Source organism: Balaenoptera acutorostrata, chromosome 15 (assembly GCF_949987535.1).
Source record: "Balaenoptera acutorostrata chromosome 15, mBalAcu1.1, whole genome shotgun sequence".
NCBI lineage: Eukaryota > Metazoa > Chordata > Mammalia > Artiodactyla > Balaenopteridae > Balaenoptera > Balaenoptera acutorostrata.
This window is the reverse complement of record NC_080078.1, coordinates 88,316,413-88,342,234: the sequence shown is the minus strand read 5'-3', so window position 1 is coordinate 88,342,234 and position 25,822 is coordinate 88,316,413. Positions and strand designations below refer to the sequence as shown.

Below are 25,822 nucleotides of genomic sequence, written 5' to 3'. Positions count from 1 at the left end.
GCCAGCCCCGTGGCCCTCACGCCCAGAGGCTGTTGCTTTCCCGTGTCTGTTACCACTCGAGACATTTTCAGTGCTGCAGAGAGGTCTCGTCACTTCCAGGGTCCAACAGTCACTTCTTGGAGGGACCTTTGCTTCCATCCCCAACTTGCTCTCTCACCATAGGCACATCACACAGCCCTAGTGTCCATTTTCCTAGACTTTTGTGTCCAAAAGACCACCGTCCCTTCATGGCCATATTAATCCCGTTGCTTTTCATGAATATTACTTAAACATTCCTTTATATTTCTGCAGACATCTTTTTACAAGCAAACGAGCATTCGATAATCAAAGTGTAGGCATCAGCTGCCCCATTAGCAAGTTTGAAATCGGGGTGTCCAGCCGTGGGGACTGCGGGGACCTGCTCGGCTGCCCTGCTCCCTCGAATCCCTGCGAGGAGGGAGCAGGGGTCTCTGGACGGGCGCTTGCGTGGGCCGGTGGGTGAACGGCTGGGTGTTCACCGAGACCCCTCTTTTGGGGGCCCCGGCACAGGCATGGGCCAGGGTGGGTGGCTGTGCAACACCCCGCCACAGTGGCCCAACCCCGACTTCTTTGGCCCCTTGAGCTTCCCCCTGGCCCACCAAACCTGTCCCGAGCGTGGTGCAGACTTTTTAGGGCGTGGGCATACATCCGTTCCATCTGTCAGCCTGCCAGGCCTTTCTCTCCTCAGCGCTTTAACAAGTTCCCAGGTTTCAAAAGAGTGAGTTATTTGCAGCAGCTGATGTTTTGTTTTAGCATGGCTTATTTTATTTTTTTAGTTTTAGTTTTATTTTTTTAATTTTTATTTTATATTGGAGTATAGTTGATTTACAGTGTTGTGTTGGTTTCAGGTGTACAGCAGGGTGATTCAGTTATACATAGACATATATTCATTCTTTTTCAGACTGTTTTCCCATATAGGTTACCATAGAACATTGGGTTGAATTCCCTGTGCTATACAGTAGTCCTTATTGATTATCTATTTTATAAATGGAAGCGTGTATATGTTAATCCTAACCTCCCAAGTTATCCCCCCCCAGCCTTTCCCCTTTGGTAACAATAAGTTTGTTTTGTAAGTCTGTGAGTCTGTTTCTGTTTTGTAAATAAGTTCATTTGTATCATTTTTTTTTAGATTCCACATATAAGTGATATCATATGATATTTGTTTTTCTCTGTCTGACTGACTTCACTTAGTGTGATCATCTCTAGGTCCATCCACATTGCTGCAAGTGGCATTATTTCATTCTTTTTTTTTTTTAACATCTTTATTGGAGTATAATTGCTTTACAATGGTGTGTTAGTTTCTGCTTTATAACAAAGTGAATCAGTTATACATATACATATGTTCCCATATCTCTTCCCTCTTGGGTCTCCCTCCCTCCCACCCTCCCTATCCCACCCCTCTAGGTGGTCACAAACCACCGAGCTGATCTCCCTGCGCTCTGCGGCTGTCATTCTTTTTTTTTTTATAGCTGAGTAATATTCCATTGTATATATATATCACATCTTATTTATCCATTCATCTGTCGATGGACACTTAGGTTGTTTCCATGTCCTGGCTATTGTGAATAGTGCTGCTATGAATGTAGGGAATGTGTGTATCTTTTCGAAGTATGGTTTTCTCAGGGTATACACCCAGTAGTGGGATTGCTGGATCGTGTGGTAGCTCTATTTTTAGTTTTTTTAAGGAACCTCCATACTGTTCTCCATAGTGGCTGTATCAATTTACATTCCCACCAGCAGTGTAGGAGGGTTCCCTTTTCTTCACACCCTCTCCAGCATTTATTGTTTTTCGACTTTCTGACGATGGCCATTCTGACTGGTGTGAGGTGGTATCTCTTTGTCGTTTTGGTTTGCATTTTTCTAATAATTAGCAGTGTTGAGCATCTTTTCATGTGCCTCTTGGCCATCTGTATGTCTTTTTTGGAGAAATGTCTGTTTAGGTCTTCTGCCCATTTTTTGATTGGGTTGTTCGTTTTTTGATATCGAGCGACATGAGCTGTTTGTATATTTCGGAGATTAATCCCATGTCGGTTGCATTGTTTGCAAATATTTTCTCCTGTACTGTGGGTTGTCTTTTTGTTTTGTTTATGGTTTCCTTTGCTGCAGCATGGCTTATTTTAAAAGGGATGTTTTGGAGGGAAGCTCTCGTCATGGGCATACACATGGTTCTTTTGGATCAAGAGTAGCAGATGTGACCCCAGGGAAAGGCCTGTAATTTCCTGATGTCACGATGGGTGTTGAAGGAGCCGGGACCCAGCAGCTTCAGAGACTTCTCAGACTTGTGAGTTGGATCGAACTCCTGTTTGGTTCAGCAGGGGAAAGCCTGATGTCACTTGTGAAGCTGGCAGGAGGTTCTTGGACCTGATTTTCAGCTGCCTCGTGGGAGGACGCAGGGGCTGCCCAGGCCGCAGGCTCCTTGGTCGACAGCCCCTTGCCCGGCTGCGTCGCTCTTCAGTGGGGTGCCTCGTGCAGGGCCCTCTGCTGAGGCCTCGCTTTGGGAAGAGCACAGTGTTTATGGCGTTTTTAGGTCTCCCCTTGCAGCTCCATCACTAATCCGTCATGGGAAATCAAGTGTGAAAGTTGTGTTGCTGTTTCTAATGGAATCTAGGATATAATTGGTTGCCGGTTTTTGAAGCTGGAATTAACGCCAAACCTGCCCCCTAGGGTTGGGCTTCCAGTGACGTAGCTGAAGCACCGTGAAGTGCACGTGGTCCTCCGTGTCTCTGTGTCTCTGTGGTGGGCACCCCAGGTCGTCGTGGGCACAGCACTGCCCCCCCACCCAAGAGCGGTCCTGTTCCTGGAAGGAGTGTCAGGGCCTCACAGGACTGCAGGCAGGGAGCCCTGGGCATGTGGGCTGTGGGGCGCTGTCTCCCAGGGCCCAGCCCAGCCCGCGGGGACGGGGGCGGGGGCGGGGACACCTGCTCCAGGGCAGGGCTCGGGTCTGAGGCTCCAGCCAGGACCTCCCGCCAGACACCTGCTGCCTTGTGAACTTGGCCACGCCGGGCAGCCCGTGTTGGGAGCACACGAGGCCCTCGGCTTCCGGGCCTCCTGACCTGCAGGCCAGCGCAGGGGCAGACTGTGGCGTGAGCAGCTCGGCTGCCTGGCCCACTGTTGCTGTTTGAATCCAGGAAAAAAAATCCTTTTACGTTTTTGTCGTGCTGCGGACCCTCTTTCTCAGCAGGTGTGTTTAGAGTTCCGCGACTGTGTTTGACAGCTTCTCCTTCTGCCTCCTCTGAGCTGCCGGGCTCCCCCATGGAGTCCGGCCCTGGGGCGTGTTTCCCGATGCCAGCTCTCCTCCCCCAGGTATGGTCCTCGTGCGCAGCGAGAACGGGCAGCTGTTAATGATTCCTCAGCAGGCCCTGGCCCAGATGCAGGCCCAGGCCCACGCCCAGGCCCAGCCTCAGACCGCCATGGCGCCCCGCCCGGCCACGCCCACAAGTGCCCCTCCCGTGCAGATCTCCACCGTGCAGGTGAGTGGGAGCGCTGGGCCTGGCGGGGGTGGGGGGAGGGGGTGGGGGGAGGGGAGGGGGCAGGGGGTGTGGCGTGGCCCACGTGCCACGGGAGGAGCTCGGGGTCTGCCGCCGGGACCCCGCCTGGGCCCTCCCCTTCTCTCCTGTGACGCCACCTTCCTGGGCCTCAGTTTCCTCCTGTGCAACGTGGAGGTCCCGCATCTCGCCGGTGCTGCTCTCGTAGGGCTGTTACGGGACCAGTTAGGACGCTTAGGTGCCAAGGATATTGGAACAGAGGGAGCACTGAGCAAGTGTCGGCTCTTCCTGCCAGGGAGGCATGGAAGAGCTTTACAGGGTTATGTTAAACAGTACTCCCCTCTCTGCCACAGACGTTGAAGCCTTTAGGGGTTACTGCCCTGACCCCTGCGGCTGTGGCCCCCTGGGGTTGTGGAGGGAGGATGGGTTGGCTGCTTGAAGCCCAGTGCCTGGGACTCGCCCCTCCCCCCAGGGTTCTGCCTCTCAGTTTCCATTTGGGTCCATGCCCGCACATCACCTCTCCCTACTCTGTCTCCTGATGCCTTTCTGTCTCGTGCTGCCGTTCTGCTGTTCTGAGCCGGTTGGCTGGTTAGAGACTCACATGGAGATGAGGAAGATCTTGAAAACTCTTTTCTCCAGTGATTTCAGCCGCGTTCCTCTGGAGTTGAGACCCCTGCCGCTGTAGACAGGGCGTGTACGTGCGTGGGGACTCACAAAGGGCCCTCCGCTGACTGAACATCCAGAGCAGCCCACAGCAGTTTTCAGGGTCTGTTGAGGTCCGTCCAGTAAGACGCAGATGTGGGGTATTTCACTTTATGTGCCCTAACTGTGTAGGACAGTTTACTTTCAGTGTCTCGTTTACTTCCTTTTCTGCAGCACAGTGGCCAGTCTTTAGGCCCAGGGAACACATGCTTCTTACTGTAGTGCCTTTGTTACTTTTTTAGTGCTTGTGGCCAAGATTACAAGAAATCCACACAAGTATTGATTTCCCAGGTATATGCGTTCCTTAAAGACCAGGTCGGAGACTTTGCTAAGGAGTGTATTACAGTTTATACGATGGAGGTTCCGATCATACACTTGTACTTGTTAAGGAGAGTTTAGACTTAGGGTGGCTTCCCTGCGGCTGGTGACTAGACCTTGCGGGCCCCTGAGCGCACTGGCTCTGTACGAAAGGATGGAGTCTTGGGTGCGCCAGGTGCTGGGAACTACTTTCACTTGTCTCTCCTTCTAGGCGACTCCTCCTTGTTTTTCAGGCACCTGGGACCCCCATTATTGCACGGCAGGTGACCCCAACGACCATAATCAAGCAAGTGTCTCAGGCCCAGACGACGGTACAGCCCAGCACCGCACTGCAGCGCTCTCCCGGGGTTCAGGTGAGGCTGGGGCTCCGCAGTGCCCACGACGCAGGGGTCCGGCCTCGCGAGTTTGGGTGCTGGATGCTAAGTTTTGGAGTTTGGGGAACACAGCGTAGATCAGAGTTGCTTTCCTTTAAAGTTGCATAGAGTTTAACAGCAGCAACATTCTTAAAAGCTTCCCGCTGTGCCGGAAGTACAATTGAAAACGTCGCCTTAGTAACTGACGGTGTGGCATCTCTGAAGCAGAGAAGATCTACAGCGCGGGGGGTGGGGGGGGGGAAGAAAGAGAGAGAGAGTGTGTGTGCGTGTGCGTGTGCTGCTCGCGACCTGTTCCTGCACCGAGGAGGACGCGTCCTCACTGAGTATGTGCATTCACGCGTGCGAGTCTCACAACACCCCTCCCTGACGGGCGCGGACACGTGCGGTGTGAGCGGCTCTGGACCCTGATCCGGTGTGGCCTCGCCCGGCCTCCCTGCAGCCGCACCTCGTTCGGTGCTCTCTCCACTCACCCTGGTCTTGTCCTTCTTTGCCTTTTGGCGTCTGCAGCCGTGACATTGCTTTTCAGAACAGCTGGAGGAGCAGTTGGGTCCCAAGTAACTGAGCTCAGTGGTCTCCCGCGACAGGAGCTGCCCAGGCAACGGCGCTTCCTGAGGCGGGGTCTTCTGGCCCAAGTTCAGTCTGATTGGCCCATCTGAACTTCAGTTATAGTGAAAGGAACCTTTTCTGAGAAAGTAGTGAAGCTCATGGTCAGCTTTTGCATGAGATTTAGTAGAAAATAAGTTTATCAACATAGGTTCCCACAATCTCAGAATCATCCAGGTGAAACGTGTATTCATCCGACCAGTAGAAGCAAGTGTGAGGAATGAAGTTTGATGTAAAGGAAATCTCCCAAGAATTGGAAGTGCCCTGGCTGTTTCTGGGTGTCCCGAGGCAGCTCTGCTCTTCCCCTTTTGCTGCCCAAAGATGGCTGTTGGTCAGTTCTTTTACGTGTCTCCTCTGAAGTTTTTTATTTGCCATTTTGTAGTTACAAAAGTAATACATGCTTAACGTTACAAGTAAAATACACAGATAATATAGGAAGAGCCCATCATCTCTTCCAACTGACAGTCCTTCCGTGAAACCAGTGTCCACAGCCTGGGGGATGCAGACAGCTGCCCGCCCACCGCCCGCCGTAGCGGCCGTGCCATCAGAGCCCCTTGTGTGGCAGGCAGGGCGCCGGGGCCTGGTTGCTTAGAAGAGCCGCAGGCGAGTCATGCTCGAGGTTACACTGCCCCCTACCTTCCGAAGTCGTAAGAGAGTAACGTTTAAAAAATTGGAGAAGCCTCCATTTTTAAATTGGAAAAGTGCTATTTAAAAAAAAAAAAACAGTAAATATTTGCATCCTGATTGTTCACATAGACTAGAAGTCTTGGGAATTTGACCGAGGCCAGTTGTTGTTTGATGTCTAGCTGTTTGCTGGCTTAAATATATTCGTTTAGCAAAGTAGCCCCTCCCTCCCAACACCAACTACATCAAGTCCCCGCCTGCTCTGAAAACCCCCTTTCCAGGATGTTTCTGGATGTGACTCGCTTTGGGGGAGCAAAGAAAGTTTGGTCCGGCAGCGGTGGGGGAGCCCGGGACCCCGACGAGTCCTGGTGCCGCCCCCCGCATGGGGGGGGCCTGCCCGTGTGCGTGTGACGTCCTGGCTTCCTTGTCACCAGCCTGCCTGCACGAGCCAGGTGACGGGCTTTTCAGTTGGTTTCTCTGTTCTTTTTAGTTCTGAGACGGGATCTGGTTTGGTTATTAAAAGATTATTTGTTTTGGTCATCATGTGACTTCTAGGATCGACTTCTGACAACCAGGTTCTTCCCAGCCATTGGCTTCGTTTCTGTCAGTTGTTGCTGCAAAATACTGCTTCCTCGGTGCTCAGGAAGGTGGCCCTCGGGGACGCGGTCTGCCGCGGGGCTGGTGTGGTCCCTTGAGGCCGCATGTCCCCTGGGGTCCCGCCTGCTACAGGGAGTCTCACGAAGGCCGTCTCCCCGCAGCCTCTATCTACCTTGTGTTTTGGCTTCTCGTAGCCTCAGCTTGTTCTGGGTGGCGCTGCCCAGACACCCTCACTTGGGACGGCGACAGCTGTTCAGACGGGGACACCTCAGCGAACGGTCCCGGGGGCCACCACCACCTCCACAGCCGCCACGGTGAGTGCCGCGTCTCGGCCGCGTCTTGGGGCCACGTGTGCGGTTCGCGCTGCCTCAGGGCGCCGGCCGGCCCAGGGGAGCCACAGCCGCCGACGTGGGGATGCGTTGGGGTCTCCACGGCCCCATGTGAGTGGGTCTGAGGGCGGTGGTCTCTGCAGGGCCGCAGGAAGGGTCCACCCCCCTACACGAGGTTTTCGGGCCGTGGGGGACGTCTGTGGGATGGAGCCCAGACCAGGTGTGTTCAGAGGGGTGACACGGGGGCTGCACAGCGGTTGCGGTCTGTAGAGCGGCAGTGTTGCCCTCTTAACATTTATCTCCAGCAGTTTTCCTGCACACGTATGAATCTTTAAGCCAGTGGGGTCGTGCTTTATTTATGACTTAACGTTTTTCATGTTTCTCTGCTGAGTACTTTTCATCGTCTTTAGTATCTCTGCCATAATTCAGTTTCTTTTATTGTGCACTTAGATAGGTATCAGTTTTTCTTTATGATAAGCAACATCGAGGTGAATGTCTTATAGATCATCTTTTTTACATTTATTGGTTATTAGTTACATTTCTATAAGTAGAATTGCTGGGCTGAGTGAGCTGTAAACTTGGGTCTGTGCCTCCAGAGCACATGTCCTGGTTTATACTCCCATCATCAGGCCGTGAGAGTTACTGCATTTTCCTCAAAGAAGTTGAAGAAAAGAAATACACATTTCTTTTTTTTTAAAAATAAATTTATTTATTTTATTTATTTATTTTTGGCTGCGTTGGGGCTTCGTTGTTGCGTGCGGGCTTTCTCTAGTTGCGTCGAGCGGGGGCTACTCTTCGTTGCGGTGCGCGGGCTTCTTACTGTGGTGGCTCTCTTGTCGCGGAGCACGGGCTCCAGGCACGCGGGCTTCAGTAGCTGCAGCACGTGGGCTCAGTAGTTGTGGCATGTGGGCTCTAGAGCACAGGCTCAGTAGTTGTGGAGCACGGGGCATAGTTGCTCTGCGGCATGTGGGGGTCTTCCCGGACCAGGGCTCGAACCCGTGTCCCCTGCATTGGCAGGTGGATTCTTAACCTCTGTGCTACCCGGGAAGCCCAGAAATACACATTTCTTATATGATACCCATATCTTAGTTAAAAGCTGTGATGAAAATCTGCCTTTTAAGAGTTTTCCGCTTACATCTTTTTAACTTCTATCCAGGAAACTATGGAGAACGTGAAGAAATGTAAAAATTTTTTATCTACGCTAATAAAACTGGCTTCATCTGGTAAACAGTCTACGGAGACAGCCGCTAACGTGAAAGAACTGGTACAGAATCTGCTGGTAAGAGCTCTGTACGCCGGCCCTTCTGCCTTAGAGCGCTGTACTTGGCCGTGGGGGGCGGGGCGCGGCCAGAGTCTGGGCCCCTCTGCCCACCATACTGCCATCCGCTCGCCAGCCCGGCTTCTCGGAACCTCACAGCAGGACGGCTCCCCTAGGAGCTCCTTTTCTGCCCCGTCAGTCGCTCGGCATGTTGGCCGCGGAGGAGCGATGTAAATTCACCAGATGGAGGGTGTTTAAAGACCCTCGCTCACTCCTCCACCTGCTCTACCTTTTTCATGGAGGATTTTTTTAAAAAAATATTTATCTATTTGGTTGCACGGGGTCTTAGCTGCAGCTCACAGGCTCCCTAGTTGCGGCAGATGGGCTCCCCAGCTGTGGCATGCGAACTCTTAGTTGTGGCATGCATGTGGGATCTAGTTCCCCGACCAGGGATCGAACCCGGGCCCCCTGCATTGGGAGCACGGAGTCTTATCCACCGTGCCACCAGGGAAGTCCCTTTCACGGAGGATTTTAAGTGATAACAGAAGCGGAAAGCAGAGTGACAGCCCTTCTGGGTCACCTGCGGGCTTCATCGGTCATGAGTTCTTATATGACTTTGCATCTGCTGCGCCCCCGTTGCCACCCACAACCCCTCCCTAGTCTCATAAATATTTCAGCACGGATGCCTGGACATAACCTGTGAACACAGGATCCCTCGCAGACCCCAGGTGCCCAGAGGCTGAGTCCAGTGTTGCCTGCAGGGCTCGGTCAGAGTCGGTCAGGTCCACCTGTGGCAGCTGCCTCTGTGTCGCCGGTAACCTGGGGGTCCCCTCCTTCCTGCTGTTTTCCTTTCCTCTCGGTTTCTCTTTGCAAGGAAACCTGGTGGCTCAGCAGACGGGCTGTTGGACGTTTCTGTCCTGCTGGTGGGTTTGCCGGCTCAGCCCCTCTGCTCGCAGCCTCCCTTCCGTGCCGAGGGCTTGGGCTGGAGGGGAGCCACCCTCGGGGGCTGGCTCTGCGACGTCTCTACAGACCACGTGGGTTTGGGGCCGGAAAGGAATGAAGTCCCGCTCTCACGAGCAAAAATGATCGCTTCAGATGCTCCTTAAATCTTTTCAGGAAACTCAGAGATTGAATAGTAATCTCACCTCCTGCGAGGAACAAGAACTCCCAGCTTTTTGTTTGTTTTAATTATAACAATTTTACCTTCTAATGAAAATTTCTAATTAAATAAATGCCGTTCCCTTTCTTCCCACGGTCCTTTCTCTGTGGTCCCTCCCTGGCGCTGGAAGCGTGGGCTCGTCTCGTCGACTCTCCCACCCCCCCATCCCCTCACCTCCAGATGAGCCCAGTGCCGTCCCCCTTGTGCTGCGCCCTTATCAGGGCGCCGGGACCCCCGTTCCGCCCTTGTTACAGGACCTCTTTGCAGCCCTGGCCACTCCCCCCTTGAACTGGGCCCAGTCAGCCATGGGCTTGGCTGCTGGTGGTAGGTGACCTCGATCGAGTGAGAGGGCGCAGGTGGGCAGAGTTTGTCTCGTAGGATTCCCAGGTGTCGGCAGAGCCGGCTGGGACGATGCTGACCCCTCCCGGGTGCCCGAGCTGTCCCACCCCCCAGCCCGCACACCCGGCTCGCTTTGGTTTCCGGAGCGGGGTCTGGGCCCGCTCGTCTGGGCGCTCGCTTCTCCCTGCCGGCGCCCCAGCTGCTCTGGGGTCTCGGCGTAGGTGTGGTCTCTCTGGGTAAGGGTGTCCCTGGTCTGCGGTACCTTCCAGCTTGGTCACGAGGGTACTTTTAGGCTAGTCTGTCACCTGGCAAAATGCCTGACCTGCGGTGGGTTAGGTGCCACGTAAATGTCCCGTGGGAGCTGGCGTACGGGAGTCGTGGAGTGGGCCAGTGAGCCCCGATGGGGCGGGGCGCGGGGAGGGCCGGGGGCCTCAGCCACGCCTGGGAACCCGTGTCAGCTGAGCATGTGGCCCCTGGGCCCGCCCGCACCTTCGTCCAGCGCAGGACCTGGCGTGAGGAGCGGCCAGTCCTAAAACGCGAGACCAGAGAAATGCTGCATAAAGTTATTACGCGTGTGCGAGTTTGTATTCGTGGAGGAATTTCAATGTGAATTTTATTTTTAAGGACGGAAAAATCGAAGCAGAAGATTTCACTAGTAGGTTATACCGAGAACTTAATTCTTCACCTCAACCTTACCTTGTGCCTTTCCTGAAGGTAACTTGAAGCCCCCTGCGAGCACCCAGCGTCGGGTGGGGGGGGCAGGTGTGTCCTGGGGAGGGGTGGGCTCGCATGGGTGTCACCGGTGAGTTTGCAGTTTTCAAGTCCCCTGAGACAGAATGCTAAGTTTTCTCTTTCGAGGCTTCTCTGTAAGTTGCGAGACCCCCGCCCCTGAGGCCACAATGTCGTGTCCCAGCCGGGGGCTGCGAGGGGCCCTCTCCCCGCAGACGGGGGCCCCGCGCCGCTGGGGCGAGGGTGTCGCTCACATGCCTCCACTGCCTTAACGCGCGTGACTGCATTTCAGAAATGGCGCTTCTGGTTTGTTTTTTAAGCAAATTGCAGCCAGTTGTCACTGAGGGTCACCCTGCTCAACGGCAGTCGGGGGACAGTGGTTTGGGATGCCGGCACCCGGCGTCCGGGGCGTCTCCTTCAGGCCCCGACCGACGCTGTTTGGCCGAGGACGTGTTCTCGTTTTCTGAGTCGAGGAGGGAGCCAACCCTGTGTCTGTCTTTCCGCCCAGAGGAGCTTGCCCGCCTTGAGACAGCTGACCCCCGACTCTGCGGCCTTCATCCAGCAGAGCCAGCAGCAGCCGCCGCCGGCCTCGCAGGCCACCACCGCGCTCACGGCCGTGGTGCTCAGCGGCTCGGTGCAGCGCACGGCCGGGAAGACGGCGGCCACTGTGACCAGCGCCCTCCAGCCCCCTGTCATCAGCCTCGCGCAGCCCGCGCCGGTGGGCGTCGGCAAGCAGGGGCAGCCCACGCCGCTGGTATGGAGGCCAGAGCCTTGCCCTGCTCCCCCGCGCGTGCCCGGCCGCCCGTGGCTCAGAGAGACTGCCAGGGAGAACCTGGGGCGGGATCCGAAATAGTGAGGTGTCAGCCAGGGGCCGAGGCCCTGCAGCTTTGAAATTTATTTCTCAGTAAAACGAAATAAGCCTACTGAATTTTGCCCTTTGGCACGTCCGTTGTCTGTACTGTTTCGGGCGTCCCTGGTTTAAATGGACACAGTGTGTTTGCAGTGGATCTTTTAGCTGGACGTTATCTTTGATTAGGAGCAATGGCCCAAATACACAAAGCTGACGCTAAGTGCTTGGCGCTGGACACGTCAGGTTTCATGGTCTAGAGCCCAGCTCTGCAGCTGTTGTTTGGGGCTCAGAGATCCTCGGGAGGCACGGCTGCTGATGGTGGATTTATCTGTGGTTGGGATCCAGGGTTCTGGTCGTGTAGCTATAGAAAAGGGTGTCTGCTGGGAAGAGTTTAGGATTGAACGTGCTCCTGCAGGCAGATGGGGTTCGCCCAGTGTAGAAAGGCAGTTGCTATTTTTTTTTTTTTTTTTTAATTTCAAAGGGATTTTGTTCCTATACAGACAATTAAAAAAAATTAAAACAACGCAGGTCCTCACGTCACTTTCGTAGGTTGTGGAGTGTATTTTACGATAATGCTCAAGTGATAACCAGGTGGGCAGTCAGAGTCATGAAGGGTGGTGGTCTCTCACCTGCTCAAGTTAAAATCTGCATTTGTTCTTTCCTTGATTGGTGGTGAGGAAGACAGGCTCCCACGGGAGGTGGAGCCGTGTGTGTGTGTGTGTGTGTGCTTCTGGCTCAAGCGCGGGTGTGAGATCAGGGCTCGCTCGCATGCCCCTCACTGGGGGTGTGGAGCTCTGCCGCGCCCTTGCAGAGTCGGGCACCACCGGTCCATCACCTGCTTCCCTTGAAGGCCGTAGGGACCTGAAACCTGGAGGCTCTTCCCTGAGTTTATGGCAAAACTTGGCCTGAACCTCCTGCAGGCAGTCGTGTGTCTGCTCATTCTGGACAGTGTGAATTTTCATAGGTTTTGTTGCAGAAATGGCTGGGCCCCGGGCGGGGACGGGGGTGGGACGTGTGCTCACGTGCCCCGTGGGCTCTGCCCCAGGTGATCCAGCCGCCGCCCAAGCCTGGAGCGCTGATCCGGCAGCCGCAGGTGACGCTGACGCAGACGCCCATGGTGGCGCTCCGGCAGCCCCACAACCGCATCGTGCTCACCACGCCCCAGCAGATCCAGCTGAACCAGCTGCAGCCAGGTGAGGGCCAGCGGCCGGGCCGCTCTGCCCAGGACCCCGTCTCCCTGTTTTTTTTAATTGTGGTGAAACTCACGTAACATAAACTTGGCCATTTTAGCCACGTGAACAGGTGTACAGTTCAGTGGTGTTAGTACATTCACAGGGTTATACGGGCATCGCCCCGTCAGTACGATTTTTACAATTACACATTCAGGACTGGGTTCTTACCTGCATTTCAAAAACTTTGATGAGATACGGGAAGGCAAATGCGTGAGAGATGCTGCTTATGGTTTTACTCCAATCTAGAGTTAGTAACCCAACGTTTCTGACGTTTTAGGAAGCTTCCTTGTGGTGGGCGGGGGGTAGTGGCCCTCCCCGCGGCCCACGTGGCACTGGGGACGGCAGTGTCTCCGTCTCCGAGTCCGTGCGCGGGGGGCATACCCTCGTCTCTTGTTTTGCAGTCCCTGTGGTGAAACCTGCCGTGTTACCTGGAACCAAAGCTCTTTCTACTGTCTCGGCACAAGCAGCTGCTGCACAGAAAAACAAGCTCAAGGAGCCCGGGGGAGGCTCGTTTAGGTAAGGAGTGAGCCCGTGGCTCAGGAGGCGCCCGGAGGGAAGGGCCTCGCCCGGTGGCCGTTGGTGCTTTGAGGCTGCGTTCATTCCCTACACACACGCACGCACGCACACACACACGCGCGCGCACCCACCCACCCACACACACACACACACACACGCTGTGTGCGTGTTTTCCCCCAGAGCGGCTCAGGGACATTTGCCGCAGACAGGGTGGGATGTCAGAGCAGCTGACGTTCCGCGCGAACCAGTGGGAGATTTGCGTCTGTGATACGATGGCTCAGCCTTCCGAGCGCATCACAGTCATAACAGAGGGCGCCTCTGTGTCCTGCTTTCAACCTCAGACCCTTCAGAGATGCTGTGCTTTGGCCTCTTGACGAGCAGCTGGTCTGAGCGTCGCCATAGGAAGGGCTGCAGTGGCTACTTTGGTTCGGACCCAGCGTAGCAAAGTGCACGTGTCGGGGGACCTGGGTGGTCCTTCCCTTCCCGTCCCAGACGCTTCGTCCCTCAAGCTGTTAGGGAGCAGGGCAGGTGTTGGCAGTGCTGGAGCCGTGGTGGCCTGAGCCGGGGTCGGCCTCCAGGCAGGGCGAGGAGGTGGGTGCCTGGCGCAGCCTGGCACGGAGGGCGGGGGCCCACGGGTGGGGAGGACATCCACGAGGGAGAGGGCGGGTGGCGGAGATGGGAAGACCTGCCGTCCACCTGCAGGTGTGAGGGAGTCAGAAACGCAGAGAGGAGCAAACGAGGCGAGCCCGGGGGGTTGGGTCGGGCTGGGCGTCCGGCTGTGGATGCTCGGGCAAGGCTATGGCCGGAGCCGCCCACTCTGCCACTGGGGGGGCCTGGGATTGGTGACACCACGATGGCAGCAGCACACCCAGCGCCCAGGTCTCGTCTAAAACCGCTTCCCCCGCAGTGACCAGGGTGCCTTAGGGGGCTGCTGATTCCAGGCCGGAGTTGGGAGGGCGCAGGACGAGTTAGTGCACTTTGTTTGGTCAGAAAACAGTGCTCGAGGGTCAGAGTTCCCAGAAGCCCCCAAGTGGCCCCCTCCCGCCGGCCGTGTCTGTAGTGACGTTGTATCCGCTGGATAAGACAGGAACCCGAGCACCTAGAAGCGAGTAAGTGGGTGGTTTAGGGGAACGGGATTTGCACAGTCTCAGACCACCTCCCCCGAGGTCCTCGTAGCTACACAGGGAGGGAGGGGCGCCCCGACAGCAGGGAAGCCGGGCAGGGCCCCCCTGCGCTGGAGCTCCGTGTGCAGGGTGAGCAAGGCCCCGTGACTCGTGTGAAATTCCTGCCAAAGGTGCATTGCCCGCGTCTCATCACAAAGGGACGTCCGTCAGAGGGAAAACGAGGACATGCTGCAGAACAGCTGGCCTGTGACCTTCCAGGTGTCAGGGGCACGAGAGTCAGGGAGGGGCTGCAGAGACGTGACAGCAAAACGCAGCTCGTGGTTCTGAGCTGGACCCTTTGCTGTGGGAGACGCCATAGGGACCGTTAGCCAGACCTGGGGGTCTGGGCGTGGCGGGTGGCCTGGTTGCAAAGGCCACCCCCCTGGTTCCGTGGGGGCGCCTCTGCCACAGGGAGCCACAGTGCCGTGTCCCGGGGGGGGGGGTGTCAGGTCGGCCGCTCACCCTCAAGTGATTCAGGGGGAAAAAGTCCTTTATACTGTACTCCAGCTTTTCTGAGAGTTTGTGATTGTATTAAAAATAAATTAATGCTGTGAGATCATTTAAAAAAGGTTTCACAGAACAAACTCCTTGAAGCAGTGAGTAGGTGCTGTGCTCTCTGTGAACCTGGCGTTGACATCTATGTGCAGAGCCTCCCATTCTGCCGTACCTTCGGGTGGGTCTTCCTTTAAAGGAACAGATGCGCTTGCAGGCGACGGCCTTCGTGCTCAGGTGACGGCAGTGCGGGGGAGCTGCCCCTCTGCCCGCCGAGTTGGGGCCACCGCATGTGCCTCCTTGGCGGCCCTCGTTCGGTTAGACCCACCTCCTCCTCTTTCCTGAAGGGACGACGATGACATCAATGACGTGGCGTCCATGGCCGGCGTGAACCTGTCAGAAGAAAGTGCGAGAATATTGGCTACGAACTCTGAGTTAGTGGGCACCCTGACGCGGTCCTGCAAAGACGAGACCTTCCTCCTCCCAGCGCCTCTGCAAAGAAGAATATTAGAAATAGGTATGGCCCTGTCTCCTACCGGCCCTGGGACGTCCGGCCTCCACGCGTGGGCTTGACGTGGACCACGGCTGCGGTGCTCCGCGTGGAGCTGTCCTGGGCTTTGGGGGGGACACCCCTTGTCCCTTGTCACCTGTTTTGCCAGGGTTGTGCTTTCGTGGGGTTGGCGGTGACGTTCTCAGGTAGTTGAAGCAGGTGTAGACCACCCTCGACCCTCAGGTTGCACAAAGCGGTAACTGGGGGGTAAGGGAGAAACAGTGAAGGAAAGAAAAGAGCTTCAGTGATTGTAAAGTATCGCCTGTTCCCCAGGTAAGAAACACGGCATAACAGAGTTACACCCAGACGTGGTGAGTTACGTGTCACATGCCACGCAACAGAGGCTGCAGAACCTTGTAGAAAAGATATCAGAAACGGCTCAGCAAAAGAACTTCTCTTACAAGGTAACCCGCCGTTTCCTGGAGAGGATGCCCGGTCGCCCCTCCTGGGTCTGGTGCTGCCGGGAGGGCACAGGGGAAGCGGCGGAGTGTGGAGCTTGTTTTGAGTTTTTCCCAGAACGAGATTTTGGGAAGATGCCACTTCTTTCAGCCCCGTGGTGCTCTGGGTGCTATCCACCGGGCTGCGGAAGGAGGATGCGGGGGATCCGACCTCCGGGTTAGGGAGCCGACCTTCTGGGTCCGGGCAGGCAGCATCTTCAGCTCTGGAGATGGTGGACCCTCCTGCCCGTTTCCACGTGGCGGCGGGGGGTGGCTGGGGGGGGGGGGTTCCAGCAGCTGCGCAGGCCTGAGCTGTCCGTGCAGACCCGAGGGGCTCTGGCTCACCCGCGCTCCCGGGACTCAGAGTGGTGCCCTGTCGTGTGCTGTGGAGGGCCGGCTCGCCGGAGCCCGGCCTCGCACAGCAGGCTCAAGGCAGAGCCCGCCTTCCTCTTCGGTCACGCAGACCCTCTTTCAAGGGCACCGTGGAGCGGCCAGGCACTGCCTGTGCAACGTTGGAAGTACAAGCCTGTAGCCATTTTGCTTTAAAAATACTTTTTATGCTATTAGAAAAAAATTTTAAATGTCACTTAAAAAAGGCAAATGATACCAAAGTGTATAAAATGGACACTTGCCCGTGAGCCCCCGGACGACTTGCGTGAGACGGCGTGTGCGCGTCCAGAGCACTTCAGAAGCAGAGTCTGTCGGGGACGAGAGGGGCTTGGGTCTGCGCGCCTGCCCAGGGAGGGGGCCGAGGAGGCGGGAGGCAGTGCGCGGACTGTCCGGCTGGGTCCCCAGGTTCGGGACAAACAGCCGTTTCGCTTTTTTCTAGGACGATGACAGGTACGAGCAGGCAAGTGACGTGCGGGCTCAGCTCAAGTTCTTTGAGCAGCTTGATCAGATTGAGAAACAGCGGAAGGACGAGCAGGAGCGGGAGATCTTGATGCGGGCAGCCAAGGCAAGTGCTCGCGCTCCACTCAGTTCTCCCCTCTCCACCCTGGGCGCTCGCAGACACCCTTGGCGTTTCCAGGAGCCGGAGCAGGGTTTGGGGCTGGCCTCGATGACACGTGCGCGGGGTTAGGAGCGGAGCCGGGGCGGGAAGCCTCCGGACCTCAGCAGGTCACCCAGCGCGTGGGGCAGGTCCCTTACCTGAGCCCGGAGCCCTGTGGGCTGCCCTGGCCCACCATCCTCAGGTCACATCAGACCATGGCGTGGTTCTTAACGTCCAAATGGTATCGATTTTCATGATGATAAACGTTCATCTGTTAGCTGTAAACGTTTAAAAATTTAATGCATTCTGTCACGTGACTTAGATGTCATTACGTCACGAATAAGATAACGTATTTGTCAGGTGGTGAACGTTTAGGTCACAACTTATCTTTCTTTTTTACCTGTTTGAAAATAGTCTCGATCCAGACAGGAAGATCCAGAACAGTTAAGGCTGAAACAGAAGGCAAAGGAGGTGAGTGTTTTCAGTCCAAGAATCTGCACTCACCGCACACTTGAAAATACGTTTGTATTCAACCTCAGCATCTAACAGGAGAGAGAGAGAGGCTGAGAAAGCGATGGTATCTCTGCACAGTAGGCCTTCCTGTAGCGATTTATGATGTTTGCAAAAGTGTTTTCCTGTGCTTTTTAAACTTCAAGGTAATTTCTCATTTGGTGCAATCCAGTCTCTGTACTCTCAAAATTTGCTCATATTTTCTGAGACTTTAAAGATGAGCATCTATTGCTTTACTGTTTTTCTGATTGCAAAATATGCTTACTGTTTAAAAAAAAAGTCAAATTAAATTTTAATTTAGGAAAATTTAGAAAACCCTTTGGTGTCTACATATTACTTTTGTAGTAAGAAAAAATGTGTGTGAAATGACAGTCCCTATTTCCTTTTCAAAACAAAGATGCAGCAACAAGAACTGGCACAGATGAGGCAGCGAGATGCCAACCTCACAGCACTAGCTGCCATCGGGCCCAGGAAAAAGAGGAAAGTGGACTCTCCGGGACCGGGATCAGGAGCAGAGGTACCTCACAGTTTCAGGGACGGGGGCTGGAAGGGCCTCGGGGCACCTGCGTCCCGCCCGCCTCTGCAGGGAGTCAGGCACGCCGAGAACGGGCTGTCGTTCGCGCACATGTTGTCTCACCGCCCTTGGAATACTTGTTTTCTCGGTACTTTATATTCAGATCAACCCGTTTGTGGATATCACGTGAGCAAGAAGTTCTTTGCATGAGGAAGTTTGATCACTGTAGCTTAACATGATGAGATTTAGACTGACTTTGAAGAGAACATGGGGAGATTCCGTCAGAAGACTGACCTTTGTGGGGCTGACTGTTCTCCCTGAGTAGTGGGGTTAGCATGAAGGAAGGTTGTTGCCTGTTTCTGTGTGTCCAAATTTTGTTAGTTTCTTGTTTTGTTTGCTGTCGTATCTTTATATGTAATGACAAACCCAACTTTAAAGTATTGTTATTTTTTCTTTAAACTGCCAGTTGCTTTACAAGTAGATCACAGGAAGAAAGAAAACATCGTCTTTTATATTTACCTGCTTATTTATCATTTCTGGTGTTTTTCGTTCCTTGGTCCCAAGTTCCAGGCTTCCATCAGCAGTATTTCCCTTTGGCTTGAAGGAGAGCATTTAGCGTTTCTTGTAGTGCAATCTGCTGGTGATGGATTCTTTCAGCTTTTGTTTACCTGAAAATGGTTGTATTTCGCCCTCAAAAGTTTGAATGAAGTTTTCCCTGAATGTTGACAGTTTGTTTTTTTTTTCTTTCAGCTCTGTTTTTTTAACTTCAGGTTAATTTTCTCTCACATTCTTGAATAAGCCGAGCAAGTCCAGATACACATCACTTAATTTTATAGAATGAGCGACTAACAGGGATAAGTGATTGTAAGAACGTTAGCCATCCTTCACGTTTTTCCTCTACTCCTTGAATCCTGTCTTAACTGCTGGTCTCTTTCTTTTTTTCCAAGGAATCTCCTGTTCTCATTTAGCCATGTTTTCTTGTTCCAGATCACAAAAAAGATGGGAGATCTCCCAGAGTGTTTTGCAGAATTGCAGAGCTCTTATTCTTAGACCTGAAAACAGCCATAACGTGTGACCGTCGTCCTTGAAGACGTTGTTCCGTCGTATTCAGGGCCCCACTGTGATTTCAGTGCTTGTTTCCTGTCTGTCACGTGTGTCACTTCTCCAGCTGTTTTGAGGTGATCGTCTTACTTCTTAGAAGTTCGTCTGTGTGGTGCTTAGACTTGGTTCTCTTGCTGGTCACTCTGCTTGGGCTTCTCTGAGCTTCTTGGATCTGTAGGTCAGTAGTTTTCCTCAAATTTGCAACACTTTGGCCTTCATTTCTTCAGAACTTTCTCTGTTTCAGTCTTTTTCTGTTGGGATTCCCAGTTATACCTCTGTTAGATCTTTTGACATTGCCCTGTGGGTCTCTGAGTCTGTATTTGTTTTTCTTTAATCACTTCTTCCTCTGTTCAGACTGGATCATTTCTACTGATCTGTCTTCAGATTCCCTGTCTTCTCCAGTCAGCTCTGCAGTCTGTCCAGTGAAGTTTTCATTTGTTGATGTATCTGCAGTTCTGGGATTTCCACTTAAGTCTTTTTTATGGCTGCTGATTCTTTGCTGAGATTTCCCTGTCTGCTCACTTACTTAGGCCACATTTTCCCAACGTTCTTGGAACCTCTCTGTAAAAGCTGCTCTAATGGTTTTGTCAAGTCCGACATCTGGGGCGTCTCAATTCGGCCTCTGTCGACTGCTTTTTTTTTTTTTTTTTTTTTTTTTTAGAAATTCACGTTCTTTTATTTATTTATTTATTTATTTATTTATTTATGACTGTGTTGGGTCTTCGTTTCTGTGTGAGGGCTTTCTCCAGTTGTGGCAAGCGGGGGCCACTCTTCATCACGGTGCGCAGGCCTCTCACCACCGCGGCCTCTCCCGTTGCGGAGCACAGGCTCCAGACGCGCAGGCTCAGTAGTTGTGGCTCACGGGCCCAGCCGCTCCGTGGCATGTGGGATCTTCCCAGACCAGGGCTCGAACCCGTGTCCCCTGCATTGGCAGGCAGACGCTCAACCACTGCGCCACCAGGGAAGCCCTCGACTGCTTTTTCCTTTGACCGTGGGTCACAGTTTCCTGTCGCTCTGCATGTCTAGTCATTGTGGCTTGGATGCTGGATTTTGTGGATGACATGTCGTCATCCTCTGAAGAGTATTGACTCTTGTTTTAGTTCAGCTCCTGGCTGCTCATCTTGAGCTTGTGTGTCTTGTGTCTCACTTTGGTGTTCAGTAGGGTCTGTGGAAATCCCATGATGTTTCTGAGCTCCCTCACCCAGTGGGGCTCACCCTGCAGACTCGCCTTCCCTGTGCAGGTTTTAGGCTTGGTTGGGGTGGGTCTTACGTAGGGGGTGATCCTTACTCCCAGGGAAGGGCCTTTGGCGACTTGGCTGGGTGCTGGGAGGGAGAGCGTCGGGTGGGCTGCGCTCCAGCGAGGACTGTCGCTCATGCGTGTGTTTTGTTTACATCACGTGGCTGTTTCATGCTGTCCTCTCTCCCTGGACCCTTCGTCTTAGTTCCATAAGTAACTCTATGTTTAATGCTAATTACAAGTCTGTGTGGATATCTGTCTAGTCATTTGGTTTTCTGAATCGCGTTCTCTGTGGGATTGTTTTGGAATGTTTCATGGGGGCTGCGTTCCCCATATTTGTGCATGTCGATGACGGTTTTGATAGGTAGAAAATCTGTGGCTCACGTTTTCTTTCCTTGAGAATCTATCTTGAGTAAATAGTTACACTAGATAGTTTTTTTCCTGGTATGAAAGGTTGCTGTCAGTCTGATGATAGTCTAATTTTATTTCTTGTGTGTTTCTCATGTGTTCTTTCTGCCCAAAGATGCCCACAGAATTCTTTTCCCGTAAAGCCCAGCATTTTACTTGGAGTTGGCTGTCTTGGGTTGTCGTTCTCAGGGAGAGGTTGTGTTCTTTCAGCATATATGCAGTTAAACCTTTCGTATTCAGGAACATTTTCTTTAACGCTTTCTTTGTTTTTGTTTTCCTCTTCAGAGATTCCTGTTACTCATACGTTGTATCTTTTGTATCTGCCATCAGTATTTGTCCTTTTCTCTTTAATCCTTTCAATCTCTCTTTTAAAAAGTTTTATACTCTGTTTATCCTTCTCGCTCTCCTAATTCCTTCTTAAGGTATCATTTGTTGCGTTTATTTGCTCTTGTGTTCTTTTTAGGGTAGTCTTCATTTCTCAAGTGAAATTTTCTTTTGTTTCTAATTTTTCCTTGACTTTGTCACCTCATTTCTTTTTTTTTTTCTTTTTTATTTATTTATTTATTTATTTATTTATTTTTGGCTGTGTTGGGTCTTCGGTTCGTGCGAGGGCTTTCTCCAGTTGCGGCAAGCGGGGGCCACTCTTCATCGCGGTGCGGGGACCGCTCTTCATCGCGGTGCGCGGGCCTTTCTCTATCGCGGCCCCTCCCGTTGCGGGGCACAGGCTCCAGACGCGCAGGCTCAGCGATTGTGGCTCACGGGCCCAGCTGCTCCGCGGCATGTGGGATCTTCCCAGACCAGGGCTCGAACCCGTGTCCCCTGCATTAGCAGGCAGACTCTCAACCACTGCGCCACCAGGGAAGCCCTGTCACCTCATTTCTGAGTTTCCCTGATTCTGGTTTATGTTATTCTTTCATGCTTTTTATCATTTTCTCGATGTCTTTTAGCTTGTTTGGAAATAGAACATAACAGTTTTGATCTCTTTTTGATTGTGTCTTTTTGGTGTTTTTCGCCATCTGTAGGGATGTTGTTCTGCTCCTTATTCTCTTTTTTTCCTAGGGCAGCTTGTCTGGGATTTGACCTTTCTGTGGTTCACTTTTATGTGAATTTTGCTGTCTTGAACCTTTAGGAGGAGGTGGTGTGAAGGTTGGCCACTTCACTGAGCTCCTCTCCTGTTGTTCCCACGTGGCGACGAACTTGCTGTCTGAGATGTCAGGCTCTGCTGCTCCCTGACTCTTACCTGGACCTTTTTGTCTCCATTGTCCCTGTCTTGCTCAGCTTTAATTTCACTCCTCGCTGGTTCTCTTCTGTGTGAGGCCCTGTGCTGCGGGGCCTTGGCAGGTGGGAGGCAGAGTTCCTAGTGGCGGGGCTGCTGTTGAGAGGAGAGAACTCCTGGCTGTAGCTGCTGCTCTCCGGTGAATCTGCCACTCTTCCTGGTGAACACCCGCTGGCTCCTGGGGGCTTTCGGGCCTCGCAGGTGCCCCGCTGCTTTTCCCGCACAGTTTTGAGATAGGCTTGTGGCTGCTCGCCGTTCATCTTCACCGGTTTGGTTGTAAATATTGTCTGCTGGCGTTTGGTTTTGCTTTCTAGTTGCTCTGTGTTTTATATGGCCTTTAGGAAGATTAAAAAAAACTTTGACACCTCTGGCATCTTCTTCCCAGAATATACTGATTAATGTTTTTCAAAATGTTTTTCTTTTGATTTAGAATAGTTTCAAACGTACAGAAAAGTTGTAAGAACAGTATAAAAAACTCCATTCAGATTCTCAATTCTGAACATTTTACCACCTTTATTTCATCACCCCCTCTTTACACACACAAGTACGCGTGTGGGATGTTCCATCACCCTTAAATGCTGACAATGCTGGACGTTCTCTTGTGTTACTACTGCGCCCACCCCACCCCCCGCATCGGGAAATCAGCCCTGGTGCCCCAGGGTCCCCAGACCTGCTCCCACTTCACCGCCTGTCCTGGTTTCTCTTTGATCCAGGCATGTGCGGCGTCCAGCTAGCTTGTGGCGTGAACCTCTTCCCAGTCTCCCCGTTCCTGACTGTGTTGAAGAGGGCAGGTCTCTTGTTCTGTAGGATGACCCTTGGCACCACTAGGTGATCTTAGCCTTGATCACCTGGTTAAGTTGTCTGGCTGAGAAAGCAGCTTTCTCCACTGTGTGGTCAGTTAGTCCCTTAGCGTTTATTAGTATTGTGAAAGGAGGTACTCCAGGATCACGCAGGTACTCTGTTCCCATCACACCTCACCCGGCCTTAGCACCCTTGCATGACTGCCGCTGCGTCAGGACCGCCAGGCTGGGGGCCAGATTATGATGCTCTGTTTCCATCATGCCTTCCACATTTACTGGTTGCCTTCTGCTGTGAAGAAGAGCTTCCCTCCCTCCGTCCTTATTCATTCATGCACTCGTTCATCACTGTGTATGGACGCATGGATTCCTGCTGTATTCAGAGGGTTGTAATCAGTGCTCTCGTTATTTCTAGATTTGGTCAGTGGAAGCTTCTTCAGGCTGTTTCCTATATCCTTTTGAAACGTTGCCCTCGTCCTGTAAGCGTGAGGGGTGTCCAGGTGCCTCTTGTGCTTCCCCTGCCCTCACCCGCAGTGGCGCCTAGGAGCCTGCTTCCTTGTGGTGGAGGGTGGTATTTAGAGACCAGTATCTGAGCACTGTGTGTGCTGATCGCTATGGGGGGTCCCTGCTCCAGGCCCCCAGCAGTCAGAGCCCGGAACGTATGTATGTGTACAGGCGCGTGTGCGCGTGCGTGCATGCGTGCCCCTTTCTGTATCTAGAACAACCCTGTGCGTTCCAGTTGATGCTGAGATTCTAGTCTAGGACCTCAGGGCTTCTTCTAGTCTTCTTCCTTTCCTTACTTTCGAATCCCTTCACAGACAGAGAGAACGCGAGTTCCCGTTATTCTCAATATATATATATATATTTTTTTGGCTCAATGTAACCAGTCCCCCAACCACTCTGGCTGCTGGGGTCCCTGTGCTGGGAGGGGAGGGCTCGTGGGAAAGGCATGTTGATTAACTTCTGCCTTAGGCGTTTTCTAAAGAAGAGAAAAAGAGCGCGTATTTCCAGACTGATGGGGAGGGCGTGGGCGTGGGGAGGAGTGTGGGGTGAAGGGGGCACCTTGAGGAGACGGTGGGAGGGATGCACGTCACCAGAGGTCCTGGGGCGTGGCTTTGTACGTTGCTGGTTGTGCCTGATTTTGGTCTTCAGCGATACTTGTGAGTTATATGTGTGACAGTTAATACGAAATCTGGAATTTAAAAAGTCCTTCATATACCTTTCTTCATCAGAGCTAAGGCTTAATTTCTCTTTTTCTTTTTTTAGTTTAGGATTATTTCTTTAGGGTGTGTCTTTAAAAAAAAAACAAAAAACTTTATCATGAACTAATTTTAGACTTGCAGCAAAGTTACGAGAAGAGTAAAGAGAGTTTCTGTATATCCCTCACTCAGCTTACCCTAAGGTGCATCATTGGTGTGATACTACTGACTAAAGACCTCATTTGATTTGGTCTTTCAGAATTTAATTTTAAGTTAAGAAACTATATTTTAGAGCAGTTTTAGGTTCACGGCCAAATTGAGTGGAAAGTGCAGAGAGTTCCCATACGCCCCCCTCCCCCCCCACCCCCCACCCCCCCCACCCCCCACACCTGCACAGCCTCCCGCGTCATCCACACCCCCCACCGGATGCTGCGCTTGTTACAGTCGATGAACCTGCACAGAAACTTCATCACACCAGAGTCCGCGGTTTACATCCAGGTTCCCTCTTGGTGTTGCACATTCTGTGGGTTTGGACAGGTGTGTGATGGCCTGTATCCACCTTTACAGTATCACACGGAGTAGTTTCACTGCCCTAAACATCCTCTGTGCTTCATCTGTTCATCCCTCCCTCCCCCCAGCCCCTGGCAACCCCTGATCTTTTTACTGTCTCCATAGTTTTGTCTTTTCCAGAGTGTCGTAGAGTTGGAATCATATAGTCTGTAGCCTTTTCAGACTGGCTTCTTTCACTTAGTTAAATGCATTTAAGGTTCCTCCGTGTCCTCTCGTGGCTTGGTACCTCATTTCTCTCTTTTCAAGGCTGAATAATATTCCACTGTCTGGATGCACCACAGTTTATTTATCCATCACCTGCTGAAGGACATCTTGGTTACTTCCAAGTTTTGGCCACTGTGAATAAAGCTGCTATAAATACCCATGTGCAGGCTTTTGTGTGGACGTGAGTTTTCAGCTCCTTTGGGTAAATACCAAGGAGCACAATTGCTGGTTCGTATGGTGAGAGTATGTTTAGTTTTGTAAAAAATTGCCAGACTGTCTTCCAAAGTAGCTGCTCCACTTTGTGTTCCCGTCAGTTACGGATGAGAGTTCCTGTTGCTTCACCTCCTCACCAGCATTTGGTGTTGTCGGTGTTCTGGGCTTTGGCCGTCCTAATAGGTGTGTAGTGGTGTCTCATTGCTTTAATTTGCATTTCCCTGATGCATGATCTGGAGCATCTCTTCATGTGCTTCTTCTTTGGCAAGGGGTCTTTTAAGGTCGTTGATCCATTTTAAAAATTGGGTTGTTTGTTTTCTTGTTATTGAGTTTTCAGAGTTCTTTGTGTAGTTTGGATGAGTTTTTTTTTTTTTTTTTTAACCAGTTATGTCTTTTGCAAATGTTTTCTCTGTATTTGATTGTTACCATTCTCCACTGAAGATGCAGGATCCCATCCAGTACCCCTCCTGGCATTTGGTCACCATGTCTCTGTAGCCTCCTCTGGTCTATGATGGGTCCGCTGTCTTTCCCTGTCCTTCCTGATCTTGACACTTTGAAGAGTGTGTGTCGGTTATTTGGTGGAAGGTCTCTTAATTTGGGCTCATCTATGTTTCCTCTTGATGAAACACAGGTTATGTAATTTGGCTAGAATGTCGCACCAGTGATACCGTGTTCTCAGTGCGTCGTATCAGGAGGTACGTGACATCTGTGTGTCCCGCTGTGGGTGATCACTTTGAACACTTGGTTCTAGGGGGGTCGCAGCATCTCCGCTGGAAAATCTGTGTCCCTTTGTGATGAAAGTGTCTTGTGAGAAATGCTGAGGGACCGTGCCCTCCTGTTCTCATCGGCACGGCTGCGCCCCGTGTGCGGTGCCCGCAGGCTGACAGGCTCTCCTCCTCCTCTGTCCCCCGTTTGCTGTTGGAGTTCTGCCAGCCCTGCTTGGTCCTCGCGAGCCCTTCAGTTGGGTCCTCTGTCCTGTTGACGTAACCTGTCACCTTCTGAAGGGTTCTTACTCTCTCACGTTACAAAT

The 25,822-nt window shown here is 52.6% G+C and overlaps 1 protein-coding gene across 1 annotated transcript in view; it reads left to right on the top strand.

Moving 5' to 3' along the window:
- Positions 1 to 25,822, top strand: part of TAF4 (TATA-box binding protein associated factor 4) — a 70,868-nt gene that overhangs the window by 36,888 nt on the left and 8,158 nt on the right. Inside the window, exons 2-14 of the mRNA XM_057529911.1 lie at positions 3,322 to 3,488; positions 4,757 to 4,876; positions 6,916 to 7,035; positions 8,207 to 8,329; positions 10,431 to 10,520; positions 11,044 to 11,289; positions 12,431 to 12,578; positions 13,019 to 13,133; positions 15,136 to 15,305; positions 15,612 to 15,742; positions 16,605 to 16,730; positions 17,178 to 17,234; positions 17,671 to 17,790. Coding sequence (XP_057385894.1) covers positions 3,322 to 3,488; positions 4,757 to 4,876; positions 6,916 to 7,035; positions 8,207 to 8,329; positions 10,431 to 10,520; positions 11,044 to 11,289; positions 12,431 to 12,578; positions 13,019 to 13,133; positions 15,136 to 15,305; positions 15,612 to 15,742; positions 16,605 to 16,730; positions 17,178 to 17,234; positions 17,671 to 17,790 — 1,733 coding nt within the window. The remainder of the gene's footprint in view (positions 1 to 3,321; positions 3,489 to 4,756; positions 4,877 to 6,915; positions 7,036 to 8,206; positions 8,330 to 10,430; positions 10,521 to 11,043; positions 11,290 to 12,430; positions 12,579 to 13,018; positions 13,134 to 15,135; positions 15,306 to 15,611; positions 15,743 to 16,604; positions 16,731 to 17,177; positions 17,235 to 17,670; positions 17,791 to 25,822) is intronic.